General features: G+C 43.9%; 1 protein-coding gene across 1 annotated transcript in view; it reads left to right on the plus strand.

The window, feature by feature from the left end:
* Positions 1 to 24,179, plus strand: part of TNRC6A (trinucleotide repeat containing adaptor 6A) — a 189,193-nt gene that overhangs the window by 124,280 nt on the left and 40,734 nt on the right. Inside the window, exon 4 of the mRNA XM_049789071.1 lies at positions 7,655 to 7,676. Coding sequence (XP_049645028.1) covers positions 7,655 to 7,676 — 22 coding nt within the window. The remainder of the gene's footprint in view (positions 1 to 7,654; positions 7,677 to 24,179) is intronic.

The raw sequence follows: 24,179 nt of genomic DNA on the forward strand, positions 1-24,179 counted from the left end.
CAAAAACCAAGTGGAACTGTTGTTCCATTTTTGTTTTCTAATAAAAATGCTGAGTGTGGCGTTTAATAGTGATCTTTTGTGCCAGGCTGTTCCAGGAGAGGGATGGAGACAAGCAACAATATGTCTGTCCAAGCCTGCTGAGCAAGGAGCACTAGGGTCTAGGGCTGCGGTGGGCCAGGGCTGCAGGTGGCCAGGCAGTTGGAGTGCAGAGCCTGGTGGCCTGACAAAGGGCGGAGAGGTAGGGACATTTCCCAGAGTAGAGTTAGCCAGTGGAAGAAGGTACGTTAGAGCTGGAAGTGTCAGGGCAGTGGAGAGACAGAGAGGTTATTGGCTCTTTTGGGGTCTTGGTGATGGTAAAACAGGATTTTTTGTTTTGTTTTGGGACTATACCTAGTGGTGCTCAGGGGTTACTCCTGGCTCTGAGCTCAGAAATTGCTTCTGGCAGGGTCGGGGGACCATATGGGATGTCTGGAATTGAACCCAGGTCCCTCCCGGATCAGCTGTGTGCAATCTCACGGGCCCAAAACAGGATTTCTAAATTTGTTTGTTTGTTTATTTATTTATTTATTTATTTATTTATTTATTTATTGTTTTTTTGGGCCACACCTGGCGGTGCTCAGGGGTTACTCCTGGCTGTCTGCTCAGAATAGCTTCTGGCAGGCACGGGGACCATATGGGACACCGGGATTCGAACCAATCATCTTTGGTCCTGGATCGGCTGCTGGCAAGGCAAACACCGCTGTGCTATCTCTCCAGGCCCCTAAATTTATTTTTGTTTTGGGTCCATACCAGTAATGTTCAGAGGCTTTTCCTGCCTCTGCTCAGGGATCAATCCTGGTGGACTTGGGGGACCTTATGGGGTGCTGGGGATCAAACCCAGCTTAGTCCCATTCAAGGCAAATGTCCTACCTTGTGTACTATTGCTCCAAACCGAGTATTATTAATTAGAGCAACATGAAAATTTGTATTTTAGAATGTTAACCACAGCCAGTTGTGGAATTGGATTGGCTGGTGTAGAAGCTAGAGGCTGAGAAGCTGTGGAGGAGTCTATTAGAAGCCCCATACTAATTGGAAGGGTGTGAAGGGAGAGCCCCCTCAGTGATCTTTGGTGTGGCCTCCTTCCCTGAGGATTCATGGCTCGTGGACCTCCGGGATACTGAACACAGTAAGGCATAAAGAGAGACAGGCGGGCCCGGAGAGATAGCACAGCGGTGTTTGCCTTGCAAGCAGCCGATCCAGGACCAAAGGTGGTTGGTTCGAATCCCGGTGTCCCATATGGTCCCCCGTGCCTGCCAGGAGCTATTTCTGAGCAGACAGCCAGGAGTAACCCCTGAGCACTGCCGGGTGTGACCCAAAAACCAAAAAAAAAAAAAAAAAAAAAAAAAAAAAGAGAGACAGGCCCCATTCCGCATACTTATTACAGGGCATCGTTTCAGTTGTTGTTTTATCATTACTTAACTGTTACTCTCTTTATACATGGTAAGCATAATAAGTTTATGATGTCTATCTAGCATGTCTAAGAGAAAAAAGTGTGTTAGGGTTTGGTGCTGTCTCTGATTTCAGGCTCCATTGGGGACGTAATGTGTCCCTTATGGGTAAGATGGGCTCCCCTGTAGCATGAGAGCAGTTAATCAGGTTGGGGAATACGAACAAAAGAAAAACTAGCAATTCAGTTGTGAATTTAGGAGGGAGTGATTGGGTAGAGAAATAATTTCTTGGATTGAGTCTGAGCATTGATTATGCTGAGGTCTGTTTTATGCAGTTATTGTAGTAATCTAGTCAGAATTTGTTTTGAAAAAACAATTTTTTTTTTTTTAATTTTTGGGCCATACCTGTTTGACGCTCAGGGGTTACTCCTGGCTATGAGCTCAGAAATCGCTCCTGGCTTGGGCGATCTGGGCGATGGGATGCTGGGTGATTGAACAACGGTCGTCCTACGCTAGTGCTTGCAAGGCAGACACCTTACCTTTAGCACCATCTTCCCGGCCCCCAAACAATGTTCTTGAAGTTAAGGTGGGGAGAACCCTCATCAGACTTATTCATTATGTTGAAGACATTTACATAGCAAAAAGTTTCCCAGGAGAGTTTATTTATTTATTTATTTAGTTTGTTTCTGGCCACACCTGTCAACTATCAGGGGCTGGCTACTCTGCACTCAGGAATTAGAGCCACTTGTGGATCGAACCTGGGTCGGAGGGGTGTAAGGCAAGCACCCTACCTGTTGCACTATTTATTGTTCTAGCCCCAGAAGGTTCCTTTTTATTTTTTTTGACCATTGCAGTGGTATTTTGGGGCTTTCCCATCCTCAGTGTTCAGGGTCACTCCTGGCAGTGCTCAGGGACTACTAGGTGATGCTGAAGATTGAACCAGTCCTGCATTCAGCCCCTCCCTTTATTCATCTCCAACCTGTTTCTGAAAGCCTTAGGACAATGAGGCTTGAGTGTGCTTTTTGCAGCTCAATAGTTTGAAAGTTCCCTGCAAATGTTCAGATTGACTTGGTCAGTCATCCTGGATAGAAAATGGTTAAAGAGAACAGACAAGAGAACTGAATCACGAGTTTTGGATTTGACTACCTACCGGAAAATGCAACAAAACTGACAAGGTCACTAGAATGATCTCTAAGTACTTTATTTTTATTTAAAGTAAAACAAGTTTAGGGGCCTGAGAGTTGGCACTAGAGGTAAGGCATCTGCCTTGCAAGCATTAGTCTAGGACTGACCTCCGTTCGATCCCCCCGGCATCCCATATGGTTCCCCAAGCCAGGGGCGATTTCTGAGCGCATAGCCAGGAGTAAATCCTGAGCATCAAATGGGTGTGGCCCCCCAAACCAAAAAAATTTATTATTTTTTTTAAAGTAAAACAAGTTTATTAGGGACATAAAGGGAGGAGAGAAGAGGTTGATTTAAATACATGCTCAAGAGAGAACATGGGAGGTCAGAGAGTCAGAGAGATAGCCTGAGGTAAGCCGTCTGCCCTCCATGCGAAAGAATGGTGGTTCGAATCCTAGCATCCCATATGGTTCCCTGTGCCTGCCGGGGGCGATTTCTGAGCACTGCTGGGTATGACCCAAAAACAAAACAAAACAAAAGAACATGAGCTTTTCCAGAATGAGAGAAAAGTCATCACTGCCTTTTTTTAATAAAGATTATGTAACATAGGGGCTGGAACAGTGGTAAACATGCCTTGCATGTGACAGACCCATGTTTAATACTTGGCATCCTATATGTTTCCCCCAAGTACTGCCAGAGTAAAGTGGGAGAACCACTGGGTGAGGCCCCAAACAACAAACAAGGGGAGAATTTTCTTTTGTGAGCTCCTCAGTGAGAGGGTGCCCTTGTTTATCTCATAGATATCAACTAATATTTCTTATTTCGTGTGTGTGTGTGTGTGTGTGTGTGTGTGTGTGTGTGTGTGTGTTCAGGAATCACTCCTCCTGTTGGTACTCGGGAGAATATATGGGATGTCAGGGATTGAACCTGGCTGGCTCTGTAGTGTGCAAGGCAAGCAATCTCTTCACTGTGCTGTCTGTTCGGCCCCGCCTGCTGGCATTTCTATAGACTGTTAACCAGATAGATTGTATTAAAACAAAAAAAAAGATTAGGGCCCAGATAGATAGCATGAAAGTAGGTTGTTTGCCTTGTATGCAGAAGGACGATGGTTCCAATCCCAGCATCCCATATGGTCCCCAGAGCCTGCCAGGAAAGAGTAACCCCTGAGCGCTGCTGGATGTGACACCCCCACCCCCCAAAAAATAGCAGAATTTCCAGCAGGTATATTTATAACCTATTTGGAAGACAGTAAGCCCAGGAATCTCCATCTCTCTTTGCACAACTAGGTATATGACTGACATGGTTAGGCCAGTTTATGTGTGTGCTTGAACAGAAGTGCAGGACAGGTCAAAAAAAAAAAAAAAAAAAGAAGTGCCTGTTTGTGTGATCTGGGTACATTTCTTACCAAAAATGGCATAGTGTGCGAAGATTTTTTTAGAAACTATCTGTTCTACTGCATTTTGCAGGGGTGAGGGTATGTGGAAGAATGGGGTTGTGGAGGCAGGTTTGGGCCACACCTAGGGTGCTCAAGAATACTTACTCCTGGTTCTGGGCTGAGATCACTCCTGGCAGAATTTGGAGGACCCTTGCCTTGTTGGGGGTTGAGTTTAGGTTAGCCGCTTGCAAGCCCGCTTCATTAGGTCTGCGGGCCCTCAGTGTGTGTATATGGAGGGCCCTATTCCATTACTTTTGTTTATATAGGAAGTCTAGGCATTAACATTATGTGGGTGACTGGCTTCCTTAGGGCGCCAGAGCTAAAATAGAATCGAAATTTGACCCCTTCAGCTGCTGCTTTTCTGAAACTTGCTGCAGTGGCTTTATTCTTTAGAATTAGTAAATCATCTTAAGTATTTGCTTTATTTTTTCTGACGTAAAGTTGAACTTTAAAGCTGGAGATGATAACGGGCCTTTGTAAGGCGTCTGATAAATCTCTATGCCTTGAATATGAAAAAAACATATTTAGTAGTTTCATAGCTGCTTTGTTTGGTCTTCTCAAGATATAGTTGAATTCAGACAATGGGAATATTTTCTATTTTAAATGTAAAACTCAGACAACACAGCCTTTTTATGTAATTAGATATCAACAAGGCTCATTGACAATATTTTTATTGTGGCTTTAAAATGTTTTTTATCTATTGTTTAAAAACAAATTTAGATGTTTTAATTTTTTTGAAGACATTTTGCACTAAAATTACATAAGTTCTCTTCTACTTTAGTCTCAGATCATCATTAAGAGATCAGGGGCTGGAGCCATAGTAAGCAGAGAGTGCTCTTGCCTTGTATGTGCCCAACCTGGGTTCGATCCCCTGCACTCCAGATGGTCTCTTGAGCAAGAGTAATTTCTGAGTACAGAGCAAAGGGTAGCTCCTGAGAATCACTGGCTGTGGCCCAAAACCCAAACCAAGAAGCAAAAATAATAAACGTCAGTGATGGAATGGTTTTATTTCTAGTGTTTTGTTTGCCTAGTTAATCCTCTATTTCACATCTAAGAGTCCTGATCTTCTAATTCTCAGATTTAGAAAATAACTTGTTAGAGCCTGGGAAAATAAGTGTCTATCTTTAAAAAGGAGGCAACAGTAGTAACAGGTAAGTTGTTACCAGGGATTACTTCCAGGTTCTGTTTTTAGAAGAAATTTCTAGAAAGAATCTTAAGGGAAATGTAGAGAGGAAGGAAAAGGAGGTTGAGAAATAGGTTAATTATAGAGGGGTAATTTAGTGTAACCTTTACTTTAAGTATGTAATTGTAGTTCCTAGAAAGCATATAATGGTAGAAGGCTGTAGGGAAGCAAAAGTACAAATTAGATCTTTGGGTCGTGTTGTTTTATTTATTTATTTTGTTTGTTTGTTTTGGGGACACACCCAGCAGAGCTCAGGGATTACTCCTGACTCTGTGCTCAGAAATCACTCCTGGCAGGCTTGCGGGGAGACATATGGGATGCTGGGAATTGAAGCCAGGTCTGTCCTGGATCAGCCACGTACAAGGCGAAAGACCTACCACTGTGCTATCTCTTTAAGGCCCCATGTTGTAGATGCTTTAAAGTTAGAATTTATTTGTGGTTTTGTTCTGTGTTAAGAGCTGAAGGGATTCCCCCTTCCCCCAAGCTTTGTAGATTTAAAATATTACTCAATTTGAGTTTGAGATATAGGTTGGAGTGAATTTTTTTTAACTTCCCCCTTTTAAAAGTTGTATTTATTTCTTGTGTATCCAACAGACCTTTTTGTTGTAAAACCAGGGATTATATTAAGAGGATTGGGGACTTGATTCAAAGGGTGAGTGCCTGCTTCTATTCTTAGCACCACCTGGAATGACCGATGGGCACTGGCAGGTTTGACCCCCCAAACTGATACATAATTTATTAACCGAAGTGCTCAGGGCTTCCTGCTTGCCCTGCACTCGAGAATCACTCCTAGCAGTGCTTGCAAGGGAAGCGCCCTCCCCATATACTATCCCTTGGTACCCACACAAACTTAGTTTTGAAGAAGTAGAGTGTTAGTTCCTCCCAATAAGGTCAGAGCTCAGATGCTGTTGCATTACATTATTGAGCATCAGTAGATTCACTGGCACCCAAAGATATGTCCCCTTGGCTCCATTCTCTGCAGAGGACAGAAGCTCTTCAGCTTTGTCTGAGGGGACATGCTATCTGACTGTGTGTAGGAGCCCAGACTCTTTCCTCCTCAAGATAATCTATCTTGGATCTTTGGTAAAGCAGTTTTGGAAATTTGGATCCAAGCTGTGAGAGAGCAGGAAATCTTAAAAAAGAAAAAGTTTCATCATGCAGAATCATTTTGATTACTAATTTTTTTTGGTTTCAGAAAATTATCTTACTTGACACTTCTAATATTTACAAGTATTCATATACTGATATCTTTCAGAGAGCTAATTTTCTGCTTTGAGATTTTAAAAACGAAATGTTCAAGCTAATTTGCTGGACTTTTGCCATTTCTTGCCATCAATTAAACATTTGTTGTTTTGTTATTTTTTTAATCCATGTAAAATAAAGATGCGCCTCCATTATTTCCATAGTGCTCTGGATAAAGGACTTCATTACCCAAACTGATGCTCAGGGAAAGATGAATGTTTGGTGTGGCTTTAGAGACTTGCCACTGCTTCTTTACCATATGGTTCCACAATAATACTATTCAACAGTGATATTTTTGGTAACAATTTAATGTGAGGAAGCAGTGACTTCACATGGCCTGTGGCAATTCAGAAAAGCCTTATCTTTATTTAGAAACAGTTCCTGGTTATTCAGTTACAAATTATCCAGTCTTCTCTTCCCTCCCTCCCTCCTATCCTTGTGTCTTTTAATTTGGCGGCTCTCTTTAAAATTGCAAAAGGCCAAATGCCTTGCACACTGTCAACCAGGGAGGCCCCTCCCCCAGTTTCCCTTAAGGTACCCCAAGCCCCACCAGATGTAAGACCTGAGCACTTTGTGGCTGAAAATAAATGAAAACAAAACAAACCTGATTTTTGTGGGTGGCCTTTTGAGGTCCATGAAGTTGGGGTATTGCTTCAATACTCAGATTCTAAGGAAATGTTAGATGCATTAGAAGTGACAGATTGCTTGCAATTTTCTCCCCACTCAAATCCCAAATACAGTTCAGTAGGTCTCGTTGAAATAGTCTACCCTCCAGGAGTTAAGATGAGTAATTTGGCAAACATGGTTAATATGCAGCTTTTTGCTTCTGGGAACTTAATTAAATTGTGTCATTTGAAACAAGACTTTTGGATGCCATGTAAATGTTTGCAAAGTGCATTATTCTGTTCCTTTAATGTTAAGTGGCAGTTATATAAAATGATGAGGTTAAGGCAGAACAACATTCGGTTCCTTTTTAATTATACAGTCATATAGTGGTGCCTGAATGTGTTTAAAGGAAGCACCCCATTCTCTTAGGGACAGTGGGGCGCATCTGTGGGAAAAGCATGCTTGATCTGCATACCTTTTCCTGTGCACTTCATCTAGATGACAGATTCCTTACCTTATCAAAGTAGCGTGTATGTCTTATGTTACAATAATAATAGTAATGTGAGCATTGTATCATAACAGCCCATTTCTTCCAGTTTCATATTTACATTGTTTTTTGTTTGTTTGTTTTTATTTTAGGCCACTGAACAAAAACTCAAAGGTACGTTGTTTAAAGCTACTTTTATTCTCTCTTTCTCTTTTTTATTTAAAGCAAGATTGATACAGTTTTTTTTTCCCTTTGGTCATACCCAGCTCAGGGGTACTTTTGGTTCTTCACTCAGATCTCGCTCCTGGCAGGTTCGGGGGACCATATGGGATTCCAGGAATCAAACCACCACCCATCATGGGTTGGCCATGTGCAAAAGCAAATGCCCTACCACTGTGCTCTCTCTCTGACCTTGTTGATACACATTTTTTTCATCTCTAGAATGGCTGTGTGTGAAGAGTATGAAAGAAGCCAGGAGGGTGGGCGCAGACTTCTTGGTCCTCAGGGTTTGCCTGTGTAGAACTTTAAAATGTAAAGCCTCTAGATCTGCTGTAGGATTCTCTCCTTCTCTTCCCTCCCTCCCTCCCTCCTCAGGGCATATTTCTGGCCCTGCATTTAGGCATCTTTTCTGGCAGGTTTAGGGACCATATAGAGTGTTTGGAATTGAACCCTGATTGTGTGAAAGGCAAGTGCCCAGGTACCTGCTGTATTACCTCTCTGGCCCCTGGTTTTTCATTTTTATCTGTAGCAGGTATTTACTGGTAGTTGGTATGTGCAGTCAGCATTGCCTTTATTTTTCTTTTCTTTTCTTTTCTTTTCTTTTCTTTTCATTTGAGGTCAGCATTAGTTAAGAAACCTTTTACTGGAAGTCTGCTTATGTGAGAGTGACCAAGAACAGTTCATCAAAGGTTACAGCTTATTGGAGAAAAGATGGTAGAAGGATGTATCAAAACACAGCAAACCATAATATTGCTAGATAGAGCTTAGAAGAGTGATAATTACATGCCTGAAATGGTGCTAAGAAAGACCTTGTAGGCCACAGAGAGACTGCAGAGGTTAAGGCATTTGCCTTGCACCTGGCTGACCCTGGTTTTGTCCCCAGTATTACCAGAAGTGATCCCTAAGCACTGCCAGGAATGGCACAAGTATTTCAATCCCAACTGAGACCAGAAAGATGAAATAAAGGGACCAGGGAATGTCACTCAGTGGTTGAGCACCTTGTCTTTCTTGTATGTGACTGGTTAAGTGGCTGGCATAGGAGGTTCTGGTGTGTGTGTGATGCTGTGGCCAGTGTAGAATAAAATGGTGTTGGGGGTCATGATTTATGCAACCTTTAAAGCATAAAGAGCACTTGGACTCTTTTCCAAAGGGGGGAAAAAAAAACTAGGAACCGCAAAACCATCTGACATTTAAAACAAATATAGCACTGCATACATTGTTTCTTTTGGGGGGGGTTTGGGTCACACCTGGCACACTCAGGGGTTACTCCTGGCTCTACGCTCAGAAATCGCTCCTGGCAGGCTCGGGGGACCATATGGGATGCCAGGAATCGAACCACAGTCCTTCTGCATACAAGGCAAACGCCTTACCTCCATGCTATCTCTCTGGCCCATGGATTGTTTCTTTATACTATATGCAGGATCTTGTGGTTAGCTGTGATCTGAAGAAAAAAAAGAACTTTTTCACTTAACAATGTAAACATATATTTGTGTAAATTAATAGTCAATTAAAATATTTAAGTGATACCACTCCTGGCGGCCCCCCCATCAGCCCTGCTGTCAGAGCACTTGCGCTCTCTCTCTCTCTCTCTCTGTCCCCCCTCCCTCCCCCCCTCTCTCCATCCCTCCCTCTTTCCCTCCTTCCCTTCCCCTCCCCCCATATGGGAGGCCATATGGGATGCCAGGGGATCTAAAGAACCATCATCTGTCCTAGGTTAGCTGCGTGCAAATGCCCCCTGCCACTTGCACCACCACTCTGGTCCCTGGACTTTTGGGGGGGCACACATGGCAGCCCTTAGGGGTTACTTCTGGCTCTAAACTCTGAATTTATCCCTGGCAGGCTTGGGGGACTTAATGAGATGCAGGTATCAAACCTGGGTCTGATAAGGCAAATGCCTTATACGGCAAATGCCCTACCCACTGTGCTATCCCTCTGGGCCCCAAGTACTTTTATTTCTTTCAGTCTTTTCCTTTCCTTTTTGTGAAAAATAAAGCCACTGTGAGATATACAGTTACAAAATGTTGATGGTTGAGTTTGATTCGCAGTGTCCCAACACCCATCCCATCACCAGTTAGTGTTCACTTCCCATCACCAGTGTTCCCAATTTCTCTCCTCCCCTTCCCCCAGTCTGCCTCTACAGCAGATGCTTTTCTTTCTTTACTCCCTCCTCCCATGGTGTGCAGTAGAAAGAAGCATGTTATTAGAACTTGATTCTCACTGAGGAGTTTGGGGTGGTTTTAGTTTTAGGCTTTTGGGCCACACCTAACCCTGCTCAAGGCTTGCTGCTGGCTTTGTTCTCAGGGATTACTCCTGGCAGGGTCAGGATCATAGAGTACCAGAGGTTTGGATTAGGAACTGTGTGTGCAGCACAAGTGCTGTACTATCTATATAGGTTTTTTTTTTTGTTTGTTTGTTTTTTTTTTGAGTTTTGGGTCACACCTGGTAGCACTCAGTGGTTACTCCTGCTCTAAGCTCAGAAATCACTCCTGGCAGGCTCGGGGGACCATATGGGATGCCAGGATATGAACCACCATCCTTCTGTATGCAAGGCAAATGCCTTACCTCCATGCTATCTCTCCGGCCCCTCTATATAGTTTTTTAATTTTACATTTTTAAATTTTAATTTTGGGCAGGATTCCTAGCAAGTCTTGGTTAGGGCTATTTTTTTTTTTTGGTTTTTGGGCCACACCCTGTGACGCTCAGGGGTTACTCCTGGCTATGCGCTCAGAAGTTGCTCCTGGCTTCTTGGGGGACCATATGGGACGCCGGGGGATCGAACCGCGGTCTGTCCTAGGCTAGCGCAGGCAAGGCAGGCACCTTACCTCCAGCGCCACCGCCCGGCCCCGAGGGCTATTCTTTTAGTAATCGTTGGGCATCAATCCCCAGGGCCACACCTGGCCATGTGTGTGTCGTTGGGGATCAGACTTGGGCTTAGTGTGTGCAGAATTCCCCTCAGCTCCTGAACTGACTCCTAAGTGAGTGTTAAAAGTGTTTTTCTTTTTTTTTTTTTTTTTTTTTTGTGGTTTTTGGGTCACACCCGGCAGTGCTCAGGGGTTACTCCTGGCTCCATGCTCAGAAATTGCTCCTGGCAGGCACGGGGGACCATATGGGACGCTGGGATTCGAACCGATGACCTCTTGCATGAAAGGCAAATGCCTTACCTCCATGCTATCTCTCCAGCCCCAAAAGTGTTTTTCTTTTAAAAGCTTTCAATCACTTTTCATGCAAAGTGTTGGCTGATAGATGGTTCTGATAGAAGGAAATACTTAGGCAAAGCAGCAGCTGTAGAAGAGTGAATGTTCTGAGGATGAACAGATTTAGGGGTGTTGGAGTGAAAGAAAACAGGCCTGAAGATAAAGGAGCCAGAGGCTTCTTACATAGATCCCAGGTCAGAAGCTGTGCTTTGGGGATTTTCTCGGGATGGTCAGATCTAGTGTCAGCAGAAGCAGAACCATGGTGGGCAGAAGACTGCAGCCCCCCTGGCAGGAGGAGCAGATGATGAAGACCAATGTGTAGGGTCTAATGGATGCAGTGAAAGCGTACATTGGGGTTGGGATCTCTTGAGAGCATTGCGTCCTGAGTCTAGAAGCAAGAGCCTCAAACTCTTGTCTTTGGAGAGTCTTCTTGCCTGGCACCAGTCCTCTAGAAATCTGAAGTTGCCCCCTGGTTGGTTTTTTTGCTTCAAAAATAGAATCCTGGTTGGCTCCCTAATTGGACCTTGTCTGACACTCCTGAGTACACTTATTTCACAGCACTCTTATCTCTTTCCTGTTTATTTTTCTTGATCTAATCGCTCAGCCAAGGAAGCCTTTCAGAGTTTCTCATCTTTGTAGAGTTCATCTTCTAAAAGATAGTCCTGCTCCCATTGAACTTGATCTTCCTCTTCTCCAGTTTAAGATGTTAATGAGGGGAAGGTGGTGCTAGAAGTAAGGTGTCTGCCTTGCAAGCTAGCGTAGGATGGACAGTGGTTCGATCCCCCAGTGTCCCATATGGTCCCCCCAAGCCACGGGCGATTTCTGAGCGCATAGCCAGGAGTAACCCCTGAGCGTCAAACGGGTGTGGCCCAAACCCCCCCCCCCCAAAAAAAAAGATGATATGCTTAAATGGTTTTTTCCCCCCATAGTTTTTGGGCCACCATACCTGATGATTTTTAGAATCACTCCCCAGGTTGTTTGATATACCATATGGGATCCCAGGATTGAACTTGGGTCAGCTACGTGCAAGGCAAGCGCCCTACCCACTGTACTGTCTCTCTGGTACCCCCTGGAGACACTCTTGATTATTATCTAGCCTATTTATTTAGTTCATGTATATGTATTTCTCCAGCATGATCTTTTTTTTTTTTTTTTTTTGGTTTTTGGGCCACACCCGGTAACGCTCAGGGGTTACTCCTGGCTATGTGCTCAGAAGTTGCTCCTGGCTTGGGGGACCATATGGGACACCGGGGGATCGAACCGCGGTCCGTCCAAGGTTAGCGCAGGCAAGGCAGGCACCTTACCTTTAGCGCCACCGCCCGGCCCCTCCAGCATGATCTTTGAGGATCTTTTGGTTCATATTTTTTCCAAATGTAAATTGCCTCCTTTTTTTTTTTTTATAACCACATACCCTGTGACATAATTCAGATCTTTCATTTTTAGATTTTCTGCAATTCTGAGAACATTAGACTAAATATATGAAAGTCATTTCCACTTGCAGCTTGTTGTTTTGGCAGCAATTTTACTCATTTCATCCTTTTGATAGCAGTTCACTTCATAATTGCAGTTATTTTTGATTCATGAAATTGTAATCATATTTGTGTATAATATCAATGTGCTGTATATGGTTTTGAATTCACAGTGGTTAGCGATGAGTGGAGGTTGTAGGGGATGGGTTTGACCCATTGTTGCTGTTTAAAATTTTTTAATTTAATTTCAATTCTGTTTTTTTGTGTGTTATTGTTTTGGGTTTTTTGTTTGTTTTTGTTTTTTTGAGGCCACATTCAGCAGCACTCAGATTACTCCTGGCTCTGCAATCAGAATTACTCCTAGCAGGCTTAGGGGACCACATGTGATGTCAGGAATCCAACCCCGGTCCATCCTAGGTTGTTAGCGTGCAAGGCAAACACCCTACCCCTGTGCTATCACTCTGGCCCCTCAATTTAGTGGTAGGGTTGTTCCTGGCAGTGCCTGGGGTGGTGGTGGTGCTGGCATCCTAGTCTGCAGAGCCTGTGCAAAGCCTCTCTGGCTTTGCTCTTAGCTGTTTTCCTTAACTAAAATCTCTTCGGAAAAATATGATTGGCAAAAAAGTTGCAAAGAGTGCAAAACTTAGTTTCTGTATTATTAGCACTTCACATATTTGTGGCTCATTTGTCTGCAAAACTCTTGCACATTTGTACAACTAGATCTTCAGACTGAGATTTCACCAATCCTTTTTTGTTCCAGGACCCTCTGCAATTATGATGAATTACAAAGTCACATCTAGCCATTTCTGGTCTCTATAGTTCTTTACTGTTATTCTTGGCACTTTGAAACGAGCATTATAGCATAAAGGATGCCACCGGACACCTCATTGGTCCCCTGCATTACTGAGGCTGGAATCATTTTGGGCATACTCTGAACATCCCTGGGAATATCTTCCAAAGTAGATCAGACAAAACAAAAGCAGAAAAGACCTGGTAGTTTAAGGGGTTTCCCTGGTGGTCCATATTGTCCCCTGGGGGCTGAGAATGGCCTTGGGTGCAGGGGGAGGACACTTCTTTTTTTTGTTCGTTTTGTTTTTGTTTTTGGGTCACACCCGGCAGTGCTCAGGGGTTACTCCTGGCTCTATGCTCAGAAATTGCCACTGGAAGGCACAGGGGACCATATGAGATGCCGGGATTCGAACCACCGTCCTTCTGCATGAAAGGCAAATGCCTTACCTCCATGCTATCTCTCCAGCCCCATGGGAGGACACTTCCTATTTGCCTAAAAAGATGCTTGATGGGGTATGTCAAGTTTTGCTTTTAGTCTGAAAAGCAGCAGATGGGGGCCGGAGAGATAGCACAGCGGCGTTTGCCTTGCAAGCAGCCGATCCAGGACCAAAGGTGGTTGGTTCGAATCCCGGTGTTTCATATGGTCCCTCGTGCCTGCCAGGAGCTATTTCTGAGCAGACAGCCAGGAGTAACCCCTGAGCATCGCCAGGTGTGGCCCAAAAACCAAAAACCAAAAAAAAAAAAAAAAAGGCAGCAGATGATCATATCAGTTCAGGAACCACTGTTTGTTTTTTGGGAGGGGGGGGTTGGTTTTTTGTGTCACACCCTACAGCACTCAGGGGTTACTCCTGGCTCTACACTCAGAAATCGCTCCTGGCAGGCTCAGGGGACCATATGGGATGCTAGGATTTGAACCACTGACCTTCTGCATGAAAGGCAAATGCCTACCTCCATGCTATCTCTCCGGCCCCCACTGTGTTTTTTGTTTGTTTTGTTTTGGTTTTCGGGCCACACCTGGTGATGCTCAGGGGGTTACTCCTGGCTATGCGCTCAGAAATTGCTCCTGGCTTGGGGGACCATATGGGGTGCTGGGGATCAAACCGAGGTCCGTCTAGGGTCAGCAGCATGCAAGATCAACGTCCTACTGCTGCGCCACTGCTCCAGCCCCTAGGAACTATTTTTTTTTTCTCTTGGCCTTGTCTTGTCTTGTCTTTTTTTTTTTTTTTTTTTAAATTAAAAGGGAGGGAGAGAGGGAGGGATGCCAGCGAGAACGTGGGCTTATGGGGAAAAGAAGCCCAAGTACCTCTGTTTTGCCTGTAGAATTGGGCTTCTCAGAACTGTTGCTTTCCAAGACTACTGCTATTCCTGGCTCCAGAGTGTCTGCTCATATGCTGCTGTCCACACTCTGTTAGAACTCATTTACAATGTGGGACTCTGTTAAGTAGCACAGATGAAGTGTTGGGATTGGGAAGGTGGCTCAAAGGCTGAAGCTTAGAGTTGTGGGCAGGGGGCCCTTGATTTGCTCTTTGGCAATGCTGCTTAGTCGCAGGAACTGGTTGCTGTACATATTTTCCCTCTTCCTGCTTACCCCTGAAAGGGGAAAGGTTCTTCTTTTTCGGGTCATGCCAGTGATGTTCAAGGATTATTCCTTGCTCTGCTTTCAGGAATTACTCTTGGTGGTGCTTGGGAATCATATGGGATGCTGGGGATCAAATCTAGGTTGGCTACATGCAAGGCAAATTATTGACCTACCTGCTTTACTATCGCCCTGGCCCTTAAGGGGAAAAATTCTTGACCAGTTTTCTTTTACAAAGATAATTAGATGTTCATTTCATTATACACCCAGCAATGCACTCTAGAATCAGTCTTGGTAGGTTTAGGGGACCATATGGGATTCTATTTCTTTTGTTTGTTTGTTTTTCTTTTGGGGGGCCACCCCTGGCAGTGTTCAGTGCTCAGAAATGGCTCCTGGCAGCATTGGGGGGGATCATGTGGGATGCCAGGAATTGAACCTGGAAACATTTTACTAATGTGCTATTGCTGTTCTGCCCCTCTCTCCCTATGGGATTTTGAGCATCAAATGTGGCTCTGCTGTGGTCAAGGAAAATGTCCTGCCCATTGTGTTACTGCCCTGGCCCCTCAGATGGTTTTATAAACTGATCACATTTTAGAGAATAACCCCACAGTTTGTGATTGAGAAGGGTGTGCCTGAGCTTGGTGGTTGAAACAGGAAGAGAAAACTGGATATTCATTCTCCCCCCAAAAAAATCTTATAGGGGAGCATGGTTTATGACTTATTTTATATATTGCATCTTATATATTTATTAATGTTCTCTTCTAGATTAGTTAAAAGCATGAGAATAGGTACATTTGTGCCTTTTATTTATTTATTTTACATTTGTGCCTTTTTAACTGGAAGTCATGATTATTCTTTCTTCTTCTTCTTCTTTTTTTTTGGGGGGGTACACCCTGCAGCGCTTGGGTTACTCCTGGCTCTACGGCTCAGAAATCGCCCCTGGCAGGCACGGGGGACCATATGGGATACCGGGATTCAAACTATCTTCTTTCTGCATGGAAGGCAGACACCTTACCTCCAGGCTATCTCACCAGCCCCTCTTTATTATTCTTAATTCAAGTCTTACGGTTTCTTCAGTCAAGTAGAATTTTATTGCTGAAATTTATTGATCTTAGGGAGTGTTCAGAATAGTGAAGTTGTCAAATCATGTTGTTTGATTAGTTTAGCCTCTGGAAACAGTATGGAAATGCCTCCAAAAATTAAAAATAGAAATACCACATGAGCCAGCAATTCTGTTGCTTGGCACCTGTTCTAAGAAGACAGAAACATTAGTCAGAGAATGTCTCAGTTCGCCTGTGCTCATCACAGACCTTGTAGTCTAGCTCTGGGAAAAGTCTGGGTTTTATTAGGGGAAAAAGAATCGAAGGGATATATATTTTTTTTTTTTTTTGTTTTGGTTTTTGGGTCACACCTGGCAGCGCTCAAGGATTACTCCTGGCTCTATGCTCAGAAATCTCTCCTGGCAGGTACGGGGACCATATGGGATGTCGGGATTCCAACCACCGTCCTTCTGCATGCAAGGCAAATGCCTTACCTCCATACTATCTCTCCGGCCCCAGGGATATATATATATATTTTTTTTTTTTTTTTTTTTTTTTTTTTTAAATTTGGTTTTTGGGCCACACCCAGTGGTGCTCAGGGGTTACTCCTGGCTGTCTGCTCAGAAATAGCTCCTGGCAGGCACGGGGACCATATGGGACACCGGGATTCGAACCAACCACCTTTGGTCCTGGATTGGCTGCTTGCAAGGCAGATGCTGCTGTGCTATCTCTCGGCGCCCATCTTTTTTTTTTTTTTTTTTTGGTTTGTTTTTTTAGGTCACACCTGGCAGCGCTCAGGGGTTACTTCTGGCTCTAGGCTCAAAAATCACTCCTCGCAGGCTCGGGGGACCATATGGGATCCCGGATTCAAACCAATGACCTTCTGCATGAAAGGCAAACGCCTTACCTCCATGCTATCTCTCCGGCCCTCTTTTTCTTTTTCTTTTTTTTTGTGGGGAAGGCACACCTAGTGACGATCAGGGGTTATTCCTGGCTATGCGCCCAGAAGTCGCTCCTGGCTTGTGGGGACCATGTGGGACGCCAGGGGATCGAACTTCAGTTTGTCCTAGGTTAATGTGTGCAAGGCAGACGTCCTTTAGCGCCACCGCTCTGGCCCCACAGAGCTGAGTTCTGAGAAGGATAGTGGCCGATGAAATGAGGCCTAGGGACAGAGGTGGCAGGATATTGGCAGTATGACCATGTCGGTGTTACTCTGCAGACCTGAAATGTCAGTATATTGGGATATCGCACTCTGAAAGTTTTGCTTTGTTTAAATAGGATCACAGGAGGCAATGGAGGGTGGTGGCCTTTGGAGCAAAGCCTACCTAACTGTTGATTCAATGTGCAATATTTTGCTCTACTCCTTTAAAGGGGATGTAAAGAATTTCTTTTCCAAAACTTCCTCCTCATTGCCCCCATTTCAGACATTTTTATTCTTTTTTTTTTTTGGTTTTTGGGCCACACCGGGGAGCACTTGGGCTCTGCACTCAGAAATCACTCCTGGCAGTCTCTGGATACCGTCTGGGATGCCAGGGATCAAATCTGGATCGGCTGCTTGCAATGCAAATGCCCTGCTCACTGTGCTATTGCTTCAGCACCCAGACATTCTTCTTCTTTTTTTTTGTTTTTTTTTTGGGCCATACCCGTTTGATGCTTAGGGATTACTCCTGGCTAAGCGCTCAGAAATTGCCCCTGGCTTGGGGGGACCATATGGGACCTGGGGGATCAAACCGCAGTCCTTCCTTGGCTAGCACTTGCAAGGCAGACACCTTACCTCTAGCGCCACCTCGCCGGCCCCATGGCCTCAGTTTTCTTATCTGAAAATGTACAGTGATCTGATGTCAAATCATCCAGCCTTGCCCAATTTCATCATTACCAGAGGCTTTGTGACTGAGAAATGTATGACCTTGGAAGAAAAGTTGGGAACACTGATATCACAGGCAAAACTGTTTACCTTACTAAACTAAGTGGGAGGTGAGAGCAGGAGGGCTGCAGGGACATGGATTTGGGTTTCTTACAACTTGTCGTCAATGAGCATTAACAGTGCTCACAATGGATCAGCAAACAAAAATACTTTACTAATATTCATTGAAGGAAAGTGTGATACTTGGTGGATCTTCAGTTAGAGACAAGGATCAATGTAAGATTATTTTCCACTCAAAGGTTTCCCAAGAGGATCTCATGAAAGAAACATGGCTGAGCCTGGCAACACTGATGAAAGGAAAAGGCAAAGAAAGCGTGTTTTAACTTATCAACAAGAAAAGGATGTACTAGGCATTTTTCTTTTTCAGGCACACAAGTGAATCATTTAGCTTTCCAAAAACTAAACAACACCCACTGGCTTAACTGATTCCGATACTAAGCACACAAGAAATGGGTTCTATCATTCATGCCCAAGCAAGTTCTTTGGTGAGTCCTCCCCTTGGTCAAATACCTGACCTGGGAACTGAGGAGAGAGCGCAGGGCCTGAAGCTGAGTCCCATGGGGGTGGTTGGGAAGTTCCCAGAACCGAATACTGCCTCCTTGGTCCAGTATTCCTCATAGAGGCACACAAGGTGTCTGCCTTTCAAGCGCTAGCCAAGGAAGGACCGTGGTTTGATCCCCCAGCATCCCATATGGTCCCCCCAAGCCAGGGGCTATTTCTACGCACTTAGCCAAGAATAACCCCTGAGCATCAAATGGGTGTGGCCCGAAAAACCAAAAAAATAAAAAGAAAAGAAAACTGAGAAAACTTGATGATGATTTAAAATGTCTCCTGTGTTCACAGGACACACAGGAAAAATTCTCTGGGGACTGGAGGCTCAGGGAAGCAGCTGAAAATGACATTTTCAGCCCTATTCACTTACCATGCATGCCCCCGCTCCCCAAACAGGAGGGATAGTTCAACTCTGAGTTCCTAGTTACGGGACCAATTCAGATTGAGCCAGATTGGAAGAACACGTCCTGATTCTGAGCATGCCCTGATTTACAGTCCTTGTATGTCATGGGAAGTGTTGGATGCTGTAGAATCATTTCGGACACTGTAATACATGCATCCTATAAGGAGATTTGGGAGGGTGGATAGTGACCTCTTTGAAGGAGAAACAGATTCCTACCTATGAAGGAATTATAGCTCTGCGTTAATAGGGGGAAGTGGCTGCCTGTGTCCGTGGTGTAAATGGTCAGTCTCATAATCTTTAGCTATATCAGAGCCACTATTTTTCTTTTACCCCTATTGAAAAAGGAAACCTATTTACATCCATTTCTACAGATAAATTTGGATTTTGTAAATGAAGAATGCTAAAGGCCCCTTTTTGCTTTTTATAAGAGCTAGTTTATTTCCAGCTAATGCAGAAGACTTTCCTTATAGATACTGATCAATTATTAAAATTCATTGAAATGAAGGAACATCATTTCTACTGTTGGTGATGAGATTTGGAGCAAAACTAAGGAGACAAGGAAATAGATGTGAGAAAAGAAGGAGGTTCATGGGGTCAGCATGGCGAACTGTTAACACAAACAAGAGAAGGGGGGGTGAACTTCTTAGGGGAAGCCTTTGGGATCTCTCTAGGGTTGTGTCTTAAGCTCTGAGTATTCACCATTTCCACAGTTACTCTGTCTGTTTCAATGAAAACAACACCGGGAGTATTTTGCCTTAAATTGAGCAATACTCAGGACGGGTTAGCAAAATTAGCTTTAACTAGCACGACCAGCTACTGCCATACTTACTGGAGGAGCACAGTGTGTGTTGGCTCTCACAGGGTCACTTCTACTCAGCTAGGGTACCCAAGTGCCCTAGCATAGAATAGTGAAGTGACGTGAGAATGGGTCTGATGATGAAACCACCTCAAGACAGCAGATTTGGCCAAAAGCTAAAAGCATTGGGCACTCTGTGAACATTGATCCTTGCATTGAAGCACAGATAGAGTGTCTTGGTGATATGTCCAGGCTTCAGAGCTACTTAAGACATGAGTTTGGGGGCCGGGAAGGTGGCGCTAGAGGTAAGGTGTCTGCCTTGCAAGTGCTTGCGTAGGACGGACTGCAGTTCGATCCCCCAGCGTCCCATATGGTCCCCCCAAGCCAGGGGCAATTTCTGAGTGCTTAGCCAGGAGTAACCCCTGAGCATCAAACGGCTGTGGTCCAAAAACTAAAAAAGAAAAAGGACATGAATTTGAACGAGTTAGACCTTATGACTTTGGGCAAGTTCCTTTTCTTCTGAGTCTCTAGCTTCACTGTTAAAAGGAGAGAATTTAGATTAATTTACAAGATGTCGAAATGAAAGGATAAAATACTGAGCAGTAAGAGCACCTTGGAGAGAGTAAATGTTGAATATGTAATATTTTATTGTGGGTACTACTTAGAAATTGTAGGTTCAGGGGCCGAAGCAATAGCACAGCAGCAGGATGTTTGCCTTGCATGTGGCTGACCTAGGATGGACTGCAATTCGATCCCCCAGTGTCCCATATGGTCCCCCGAGCCAGGAGTGATTTCTGAGCAAATAGTCAGGAATAACCTCTGAGTGTCACTGGGTGTGGGTGGCCCAAAACACCAAAACAAACAGAAAAAAACAGTAAAAAACATTGTGGATTTATCATATGCAGTGTGATTCAGCCAGCCAGTCTTTTTATTTGGGTTTGGGGTGAGATTTGATTTTTCATTTGGGCTCTGTTAACTAGATAACTTTTGGTGATGGACAGATCCTAAGCCTTAAGTTGTCTCACCTACAAAAGATGGAAGTAATATTTAAAATGTATAGAGTCGGGGTCGGAGAGATAGCACAGCGGTAAGGCGTTTGCCTTGCATGCGGAAGGGCGGTGGTTCGAATCCCAGCATTCCATATGGTCCCGGAGCCTGCTAGGGTTGATTTCTGAGCTTAGAGCCAGGAATAGCCCCTGAGCACTGCCAGGTGTGACCCCCCCCCCAAAAAAAAAGTATAGAGTCGCAATGAGAATGAAGGGGTATCCGGTTCATGACTTGACCTTCAACTAATTCTTGGTACATTTTAGTTTTTATAATGGGTCTAGTAGTCTCCTAGCAACATATCAAGCCCCTTGAGATGAGACCGTCTCACCAGCAGTCCTTACAGTCATTTCAGAGTTCTCAGAATTCTCAGAATTTTTAACACACGAGGATTTGTTCTTTATGTAAAATTAGAATCCAGCCCAGCTTGGTAGGATCATGATGTGCAGTGTCTCTGCCACAGTGTGAGGAGTTTTGACTCGATTGTAGAAAGAAGTCGTAAAGCACTCTGTTTTGTAGGTACTTATTTAAAAAAAAAATACACACACACACACACACACACACACACACAACAGTGCTTGTAGGTGTATTTGAAAACTTTTCAAAAATGAAAATGGGACTGGAGTGAAATGAGTACTGTCAGGTGGAGACCCAATAAAACAGAATTTTTTAAAACAGAATTTTTTTTTTTGTTTTTGGGCCACACCCAGCGGTACTCAGGGGTTACTCCTGGCTGTCTGCTCAGAAATAGCTCCTGGCAGGCACAGGGGACCATGTGGGACACCGGGATTCGAACCAACCACCTTAGGTCCTGGATTGGTTGCTTGCAAGGCAAATGCCTCTGTTCTATCTTTCTGTACCCATTCAAATCTTTTTTTTTTTTTTTTCCCATTCAAATCTTTCCCATTTCCTTTAACTGTGTAAAAGACAGGTTGGGTAATAGTGGGTAAAAAAAAAAAAAAAACGGTAAAAAATTAGTGGATAAGAATATTTGATTAATTTGGGCCCGGAGAGATAGCACAGCAGTGTTTGCCTTGCAAGTAGCCGATCCAGGACCAAAGGTGGTTGGTTCAAATCCCGGTGTCCCATATGGTCCCCCGTGCCTGCCAGGAGCTATTTCTGAGCACACAGCCAGGTGTAACCCCTGAGCACCACTGGGTGTGACCCAAAAATCTAAAAAAAAAAAAAAGAATATTTGATTAATTTATTGATTTGGGGATCACACCTAGTAGAGGTTGGGAGCCACTCCCAGATGTGGTGCTCTGGGGACCATGCTGTGCCAGGCATTGAACTCAGGCCTACCAAAAGGCATGTGCTTGTTATCAGTCTGTTTAGCTATGTCCTGGCCTGCTAACTAAAATTCTGTCAATATTTTTCTGGTATTCAGAACAGTATAATATTGTGGATGAATAAGGGATCTTTCCATGTTAGCAGTCATGTTGGTTTAAATGGCTGGAAGCTGATTCTAAGTTTTCTTCTTGGTTTGGGGGCCTCATCTGGCAGTACTCAGGAGTTACTCTTGGCTCTATACTCACGAATCACTCCTGGCAGGTTCAAGGGACCATGTGGGATGCTGGGGCTCCAGTTTGGGTCAACCACATGCAAGGCAAGTGCCCTCCGTGCTATGCTATCTCTCTGGCCTCTGGGTTTCTTGAGAGCAGAGATGACTGGTGTATTCAGCATCTTGGTCAGTCAGCCACTTCACCATTCCTACTCTTCTCTACTTCTCCCTCTTCTTTGCTGATTGTTGATTAACAAATAATTTTATAACATAACAATATTACAATACATAATATATTGTAATAATATAATAACAAATATCTTTATGAATACAGATAATCCTTTTCTTATTTTACTGGGATAGGGGCAGCACATCCATCTGTATTCAGTGCTTGCTCCTGGCTCTGTGTTCAGACATCACTCCTGGTGCAGCCAGGGGATGGATGATTTATTGGTTCATTTAAAGTCACTGATTTATATCTTTAGTTTATTTAAAACTTATGTTAAGTTTATTATTCTGCTTTTGTTTTGTTTTGGGCTACACACAGCGATGCTCTTGGCTTACTTCTGGCTCTGTGCTCGGGGATCACTCCTGGTAGTGCTTGGAGGAACATAAGGGATGCCGGAGATCAAACCCAGGTCGGCTGCATGCAAGACAAGGACCCTATCCACTGTGCTACTGCTCTAGCCACATATTATTCTTGCTTGTAGAAAATAAAGTTAAAGCTATTGAAAGTTAAATATTTTAAAGTTAAATAAGTTATTATAAAGGTATAAACTATACTTATAAAAAGTTATAAACTATTATAAAGTTAAATTTTTGAGTAGTGGTTATTATAGATTAAAATTTATTATTCCATAATCTCCTAACTAGATGATGATGATGATGATGGTCATTATATTATCATTCTTTGGTTTTGGGGCCTGTCTTGGTAGTGCTCAGGGCTTCCTCCTGGCTTTATGTTTAGGGATCGATCCTGGTAGGGTTTGGGGAAATCATATATAGTGCAGGGAATGGAACATGCATAATAAGCACTTACCCTTTTATTAATAGCACTAACTGTACTGACGCTGTGACTCCCTTTACTGTTATTTTCTTTTTTTTCTTTCTTTTTTTTTTTTTTTGGTTTTTGGTTTTTGGGCCACACCCGTTTGACGCTCAGGGGTTACTCCTGGCTATGCACTCAGAAATCGCCCCTGGCTTGGAGGGACCATATGGGACGCCGGGGGATCAAACTGCGGTTCGTCCTACGCTAGCGCTTGCAAGGCAGAACCTTACCTCTAGCGCCACCTTCCCGGCCCCAACTGTTATTTTCTTAATAATCCCAGTTTCCCCTTCGATTTGAAATTCCCTTGCATAAGTTTGTGTCCTTTACAAGGTTGGCATACTTATTGTTTTTGTCTATTGTGATTGTATAAATCAGAAGTACTGTTTTTTTTTAAATAAATGTTTTCTTTATAGCTACATTGATGTGTAAATATTTGATTTATATCTATTTTAAGGGTAGGGTATCCTCCAGTTACTTGTTTCCAAAGTGTATAGTTTTTGTTCTTTTAGTTTGTTCTCTTTCCATTTTAATTGCTTTTTAAAATCAGAATGAGGGGCCAGAGAGATGTGCAGCGATAGGGCATTTGCCTTGCATGTGGCCAACCCGAGAGGGACTGGTTCAATTCCCGGTATTCCATATGGTCCCCCAGCCAGCTAGGGGCAATTTCTGAGTGCAGAGCCAGGGGTAACCCCTGCAGGAGTAACACCTGAGCACTGTGGGGTGTGGCCCAAAAACCAATCAGTCAAATTTTAAGAAAAAAAAAAAAAAAAAAAAGGGGCCGGGAAGGTGGCGCTAGAGGTAAGGTGTCTGCCTTACAAGCGCTAGCCAAGGAACGGACCGACCGCGGTTCGATCCCCCGGCGTCCCATATGGTCCCCCCAAGCCAGGGGCGATTTCTGAGCACATAGCCAGGAGTAACCCCTGAGCGTCAAACGGGTGTGGCCCAAAAACCAAAAACCAAAAAAAAAAAAAAAAAAAAAAAAAAAAAAAAAAAAAAAAAGAAAAAAAGAAAATAAAATAAATAAAATCAGGGGCCGGAGAGATAGCATGGAGGTCGGACGTTTGTTTGCCTTGCATGCAGAAAGATGGTGGTTAAAATCCTGGTATCCCATATGGTCCCCCGAGC

Source organism: Suncus etruscus, chromosome 15, assembly GCF_024139225.1.
Source record: "Suncus etruscus isolate mSunEtr1 chromosome 15, mSunEtr1.pri.cur, whole genome shotgun sequence".
NCBI classification, from domain to species: Eukaryota; Metazoa; Chordata; class Mammalia; order Eulipotyphla; family Soricidae; genus Suncus; species Suncus etruscus.